The sequence below is a fragment of the Grammomys surdaster genome, unplaced genomic scaffold (genome assembly GCF_004785775.1).
Source record: "Grammomys surdaster isolate TR1022 unplaced genomic scaffold, NIH_TR_1.0 1019, whole genome shotgun sequence".
Taxonomy (NCBI): Eukaryota; Metazoa; Chordata; class Mammalia; order Rodentia; family Muridae; genus Grammomys; species Grammomys surdaster.
The window spans coordinates 1,066,852-1,074,548 of NW_021605438.1; the positions used below are offsets into that span (position 1 = coordinate 1,066,852).

Here is a 7,697-nt window from a genome sequence, read left to right on the forward strand (position 1 = left end):
AGAGAGAGAGAGAGAGAGAGAGAGAGAGAGAGAGAGAGAGAGAGAGATTGAGAGATTGATTAGTGGTTTTTCGTAGAACACTGACTTTTTAAAATCCTATTTCTGAATGAATTGAATGTGAGGGAGAGTGGAGGAAGGAACTAAGAATTCTGAAAACTGGGAAAATATTTGCTGAAAATTAAGAAACTGTCCATTCTAAGGTGTTCTAAGGTGAGGAAGATAATGCTATTGTTTATGTGTTTAAGAGCTCCTTTCTTTTGGAGGTAGATACAAAGCTGTGTACCAATTAAATCGTATAATTGGCCTCAAAACAACTTAAGAGAAGTAGAAAAGGAAGAAAGATCAGCATCAGTTGACAATTACTGAGGTTGTTTGATGACATATGAGTTCTTTGTGTTTTTCTATCTCCTTTTGAGTATGTTAGAATTCTTCCATAATAAATGATCTTAAAGCTACCAATCATTAGGCCACCAGTGCGTGCAGAGGAAAGGTATGCACAAGCCTTCATCTCAAGCAAGCCCACATGGCCAAAGGATCTGACATTTTAAGGGAATTGAACTCAACAAGTACTCATTTTATTTTAGACTGTGATCTGCATTATTTAATAATGTAGCCTAAATTATGCGGTGCAAGAACAGATTCTAAAAATAAGTGTAGAACTCATTAATTTTAAGTAACTCAAAATTAAAACAATAATGAGTTGCTATCTTGCACTTTTTCAAACCAGGAAATTTGAAAGAAAAAAAAATTGTTCAGCAAGACTCTGAAGAGCAGCAGCACGCTGGCTGCCAGGAGGAGTGGCTGTGGGTGGCTGTGGTGCTTTCTCAGAGCTCTTCGTTGTTGGAAAGTGACATTTTTAAGTTGAAACATGATCATGTATAGCAATGTAAATGGCATTTTAATAGACAAGAGCCAGAGAAAACATGACGTTATGTTTCTCCCAGCCTGTGAACTCATTTTGCTTGACAACAACTACTTTTAAATAATTATGCTGCCCATAAATTTCTGACATGCTTTCCTTAACACACCATGAATATTTTCCATAACTTTTAATATTCAATAAAAGTTGTATTTTTAATAACAGCAAATCACCCTATCGCCTAGCTTGCATTCCACTCCTGGACATGGAACTTGCTGCCAAATGTTTTGCTATTCAGAATAGGATATCAGTGTTCTCTGTACATATATCTATTATCTTCTCTGATTATTTCTCTCAAATAATTGCACACTCATTAAATTTCTTGTTTAAAATACATTATTGAATTTTAAGCCAGGCATGGTAGCGCTTGCCTTTAGTCTCAGCAGCTCAACTCCAAAGAGAACCTGCCCACCCGTGTGTCCCAGTGCACATTAAGAGGCAGCCCTCCAGCTCAGTGATGCTGGAGGAAAGAGAGTGAACATCTCACCAGATCGCAGACATTGTTGGGCTGCTGTTTGCAGAGATGTACCTTAAACAGGAAGACAGTTAAGTCCTTCGGATCACTAGGATATTTATCTTACTGCTACTTTGCTCACACATAAACCCTCCTACTAATTTACCTGTTATTGGGTGAATTAAAATATACCTTTTATTTTAATTGCATCACTCCCTACAATACTAATGGTCATGCACATGTATTATGGGACTTTTTAAAAACTGTATTTTGTTTATAAAGAGCTGGATCCGATACCTTATCTATTTTTATATTCAGTTTCAGTTTTTCCTTTGTTACTTTTTGTTTGTTTTCATTTGTTTTATATGTATGAGTGTTTTACCCTCATGCATATATGTGTACCATGTGCATGCTAGGTGTACACAGAGATCAGAAGAGCGTGTCAGATTCTCTGAAACTGGAGTTATAGGTGGTTCTGAACTGCCATGTGGGTGTGAGTCCTCTGCAAAAGTAACACGTGCTCTAACATGCAGAGCCATTCCTCCAGCTCCCCTCCTTTTTATAATGATAGGCACACTTGATGCGTTCTTATTTTGGCGACATATTGTTTATGCTGCCATTGATTTCTTTCCAAGGATTGCTATTAAAATTTACATTTTTGTTTGCATTTTTATTTTGGTTTAAATTTTGGTTGTGGATATTTTTATGATTACTTCATTTGCTTTTTATGCTCAAAAGCTCTGTCCCTACAGAAAATTTCCCCTACATATTCTTCTGTTTTATAGAATCATTGGAGGTGTTTAATATGTTTCCTGCCTTAATCATAGAAGTGATGTGTCTATATGGACTATTTAGGAAATTCAATACAGAATGCACTAGCCAGCATTCTAGTACATAGTCACTATATAATTTTATAAGCAAACATAAGTTTAAATGTATGGATGCATTATTTAATTTATTTAAAACAGTGTCATCACAAATGTTCTTTCAGTTAACAATAAACTATAGACAATTATTCTCCACAGAAGGTCAATAAACTTTCCTAGCTTTAATTTTAGTGGATCTTTGGTACCTCATCATTTGCAGTAATTTTTATTTAACCAGTTTCCATGCTTATGTAAGTTTCATAGTTTACAACTTGTGAACATTATACGAATGTGGCAATTAATTAATTACATGTGTATAAGTATAATAATAATGGTTTTATATTGCACAACCATTTTCCAGGCACTGTTCCAAGTGCTTTTCTAAATCCATGTATGCCCTTGCAAAAATGTATGAGGCAGGGATTAATATCCCACTTCAAAGGGAGCATGGAGGATCAAGAAGCTAAGACCAGCAATGGTCTGGTTTTATCACCAGGTGCTTTCTTCAATATGCGATTTCTATCCACCCTGTCATGAAAATTAATGGACCCAACAGATACCCACCATACAACATGGTGAGGTTTGTCTGGAATCCCAACACTGAGAGTCAGAGGCCAGGCAGACAAAATGAAGACAAAACCCAAATCCCAGAGGATAAGGAATTGGAGAGTAACTCAAGAGTAGACAACTGGTCTACCATGTGCAAGGCCCTGGGTTCCACCTCCTGAACAGATACACATTTGCATATACATGTGCATAATCTTCCTCACACCCCCTTTCCTCATATAAAGTCTTGTTCTCAAAGTCTGGTCTGAGATCAGTGGCATAAATGTCTCCCTGGGGTTGGTATAAACAGAAGATCTTGATCTCCTTCCCAGACCTACTATAGCCAAACTCCAGAAAGGTCCACAATCTGTGTTTTCTATCAAGCCCTTCAGTGAGCAGGTTTATGTTTAAATTTGAGGAAGAACTCAAGGTAGAAGCCAGAATGCCTGATAATTGTTGTGGATTACTGTTAGACTTGTGTATCTAAACCCAGGAAGACACCAATCTTCTACTGCCATGAAACAGGCTAAGGTGAGGTTAGAGATCTGTGTGTTAGGTGACTTGACTATTAGGTTAAGAAAAGCATTCCCATGACTACAGCCATGAAAAACAAGGCAGAGATGGTCTTCACTACAGTGGCTCAAAGTGCATTAATTCTTTATGTACAGTGTTGTGAAATGACATACACTGCCTACAGGCCATTTATGAACTAATTTCTGACTCCTGGGCTAGTGATAGCTGTGGGGATTTCTGTTGGGCAGGCAGCAGGGTTGGCCTCTGGGAATGGCTGATGCTCCATGCAGGCCTCAAAGCTCAGCTGGCTTGTTCCACAAGTTAGGTGTTTTCCCTACATTTTTGAATTCATGATATTTTCACATTATGACAGACTTATGGGGTGATAAAGTTTTTTTTTTAAGAGTTGTTAAAATTGTGTAAAATTGGCTTAAATCAGAGGCAGGAGAGAAATTGCAAAGAAATATTAAAAGAAAAGTAGATAGATATCGTTAAGTTCCCTGTGTGTGTCTCAAAGCTCCCTTAATAACAAATACAAATACACTGTCACAGGCCACTGCACTAATGGACTCCTCATTCCTTAAGGTGTCAGAATTAAGACAACAGCTTCGAATCCGGGGCTTGCCAGTGTCAGGCACCAAGACGGCGCTGGTGGATCGGCTTCGACCCTTCCAAGATTGTGCTGGCAACCCTGTGCCCAACTTTGGGGACATCACAACTGTTACCTTTCCTGTCACGCCCAACTCCTTGCCCAGTTATCAGTCCTCCCCATCAGGTTTCTACCACTTTGGCAGCACAAGCTCCAGCCCACCCATCTCCCCTGCCTCATCTGACTTGTCCGCTGCAGGGTCCCTGCCAGACACCTTCACTGATGCGTCACCTGGCTTTGGCCTACATGCATCTCCGGTGCCAGCCTGCACGGACGAGAGTCTGCTGAGCAGCCTGAATGGGGGCTCGGGCCCCTCCGAGCCTGATGGGCTAGACTCTGAGAAGGACAAGATGCTGGTGGAGAAGCAGAAGGTGATTAACCAGCTCACCTGGAAGCTGCGGCAGGAGCAGCGGCAGGTGGAGGAGCTGAGGATGCAACTGCAGAAGCAGAAGAGCAGCTGCAGCGACCAGAAGCCACTACCCTTCTTGGCCACCACCATCAAGCAAGAAGATGTCTCTAGCTGCCCCTTCACAGCCCAGCAGGCATCTGGGAAGGGACAGGGTCACAGCTCTGACAGTCCCCCTCCGGCCTGTGAAACTGCTCAGATGCTGCCTCACTGTGTGGAGTCCTCAGGTCAAACCCATGTACTCTCGTCCACGTTTCTCAGCCCCCAGTGCTCCCCTCAGCACTCGCCCTTGGGGGCCCTGAAGAGCCCGCAGCACATCAGCCTGCCCCCATCTCCCAACAACCATTACTTCCTGGCCTCCTCTTCTGGAGCTCAGAGAGAGAGCCATGGGGTCTCTTCACCCAGCAGCAGCCAAGGGTGTGCACAGGTAAGCACCTATGGCCTCACCCAGGGGCGTCTCTTTCAGGAGGCAAGGGATTAACTCCCACTCAAGAGTTGGGTAGAGTTTCTGAGAAGCTAGGCAGCACCTCACTGACTCTACGGTCCGTGAGTCTTCACCGCCGGTCTTTGCATTACCGGTTGGCAAACTTACTCTATAAAAGGCTTGGAAGGCAAATGTCTGGAAGTCATAGCTTCTGTGCCAAACTTCTTAGCTTTACTCATGTAGCATAGACAGCTTGCAACAATGCAGAACTTTCCAATATAACCTTATCTATCAGGCCCCAAGCAATATTTTGCTATTATTTGGCTGACTAATTGATATCAACTCTTGTCATAGCCCAAATTGTTCTATCGAGAGCCAAAAGTTAGACATTGTAGTACTGGCCTGGAATTTAAGCATTCTGGAAACTGAGGCAGGGGGTTGCTGAGTTTGAGGCGACTTAAGCTGTATCTTAACACCACAATTGTGGGCTGGGGAGGCAGACTGTGTGTGAGAAAGTGCTTATCATTCTCTTACATTTTTCTCAAATATTCTGTAAGACCTACTGTGTGCCACACTCTAGCCACTCTATATTCCTGGGGGAGAATAGATGTTAACTGTCAAGGAAATAGATGGTTCATCTTATGGTGAAAGCAAAGAGAGGCTGGTTTGTGTGAGAAGCCTGGAAGTTTATAGTCTCCACTAAAGGGCGCAGGAATGTTCAAGGGAAACCTTGAGAGAGGTAAAGGAGGGAACATTGTTAGTATTTGGGAATGGAGGCATGGGCAAAGCATCAGTGATAGGTCCCAAGGTCAGAACAAGTAGAATACAGAAGGATCCGAATGAGAGGCAGTGAGTAGCTCACACAGAATAAGAGAAGAGCTTCAGAAGGCAAGTGAGAATAACAGGTTAAAGACTACATCCAACATGATTAGCAAAGACTTTCCTTTTGTTCAGAAAACTAACGGTTATTAAGAAAGTATATAGTTGACTATTAGAAGAAGAACACCACATTGTCAAAGACTGCAAAATCTAAGACAACCCACATTGAGGACGTGCCATATACCACGTACTAAGAGGAGCTATCTTGTTCACGGTCACAGCAACCCTATGGCTCCAGTTTAGTGTTCTTATTTGACACTGAGAAAAATGAGACACAGGAAGACTGAACTCACTGCCTAGAACCCCAGGATTAGTTGACTTTAAAATTCATAATAAAATGTTTCTATGCTGCAGGGGGTGGTGGTGAAGCCTGTCTGGAGGTAATGAGAGCACTCTTTCACAAACCTACCTGAACAACACATTCACACCAGTGGTGCCCACTCCTGTGAGGACATACTGGGAGGAATGGGGACTAAAATAGCTATCAGCACCATTCATAAACATCTATTGCATTCACAGTGTCCTAGGCAACAAAGGTAAAAATAGCCCTTGGGACATGGCCTGGGCCATGATTTTCCATTTTGAGAATATCAGTGCTGTTGGGGAGGAATACGATGATGCAATAATGTGTTGTTTACAAAGACTCTATTGGACAGTAGCAATTTCATGAAGGACAAATGACGTGACTGATATGCATCATGAAATCATGCAACACAGAATACACGGGTAGAAGAGCGATTGATGGTACGGAGCTAATAGGCTTTGTGATCAGCCTGCACAAGTAGCACTAAAAAGGAGAAGGCTGTGTCGGGACTTTAATAGACTTGTCTTTTTGTCTATGAAGCCGAGGAGTCTTAGGAATCTAAACAGAAACCAGACATTCCGTGTGAACAGAGATAAGTAGGCAGACTGTAGAGGTCGTGGTTACAGGAGGAGAATTTAGGTTCCTAGAACTAGGTAGTGCCTATAGTCATAGGACGCTTTGAACACTTACACAGGTGAGATGTGCAAAATCTGTGCTGTGGATATGTGAGAGCTAGTGGAAGTTTGTAAACCATAGGCGATACATGCAAAGGAACATTGTAGATACGGTCATCTGCTAATAGAATTCAGAAAGCTTTGTAAATGTTAGAAACCGAGGGCAAAGACAGAGGCCAGAACTATCAGCTAAAGCCACAATCAAGTATGCTGATAACTCTTTAATTTGTCATTTGTTCCTTTCTCCAGAACTCAGGGGCACACGAAGGCCATCCTCCTAGCTTCTCTCCCCCATCTTCCAGCATCCATCAGCCTTTCTCTGGCACTCAAGCAGACAGCAGTCACAGTGCTGGGCTCAACCCTTGTCCCAAAAGCCCAGTTATTCATCCAAAGGTTGGTACCGGAGAAGTTGACAATAAACCAGTTTCTGTGAGGGTGTGGATTGAAACAGGGCCTGGGGAGAGAATAATGTTGGAGACAGAGGTGGGTATGTGATAGATTCATGTAAAGAAATGAGAATCTGAGGTCCACATCTTTGTCTCTGCAGAGGATTGAGAGATGGTGCTCATAAGCTGGTGAAAAGATTAGGAAAGTGAGGAGTCAGGATGTGGGCGTTCCCAGAACAGAGAGTGACAGGCAAAAGGTGGACAAATCATAACAGAGCCGTATGCCTGAAGTCAGTAAAGGGGTAGAAGCTCTCACAGGCTAGGCACCCACAGAAGACCACCCTCAAAGTAACTATGCAAAAATGAGCCAGTTTGGAATGCATTGACCCAAGGAATGAGCTAATCTGAAAATGCCTACGTTGAAGATCTTCTTTGTATTGGATTGAGCTCATGTTCTTTCTTCATCATCTAATAGGAAAGAATGCATCTTCTAGGTGTGGTGGCACACACCTTCAATCCTAGCACCCCAGAGACAGAGGTAGATAGGTCTCTGGGAGGCTTTAAGGCCAGTCTGGTCTACATAGTGAGTTCCAGGATAGCTAGGATTATACAGTGAGACCCTATCTCAAATAAACTAAACTAAACTAAACTAAACTAAAATAAAATAAAATAAAATA

At 42.2% G+C, this 7,697-nt stretch overlaps 1 protein-coding gene across 1 annotated transcript in view; it reads left to right on the forward strand.

Annotated features, from left to right (window-relative positions):
• Myocd (myocardin) overlaps positions 1-7,697 on the forward strand; it is a 66,636-nt gene that overhangs the window by 53,382 nt on the left and 5,557 nt on the right. Inside the window, exons 10-11 of the mRNA XM_028783158.1 lie at positions 3,884-4,780; positions 6,884-7,027. Coding sequence (XP_028638991.1) covers positions 3,884-4,780; positions 6,884-7,027 — 1,041 coding nt within the window. The remainder of the gene's footprint in view (positions 1-3,883; positions 4,781-6,883; positions 7,028-7,697) is intronic.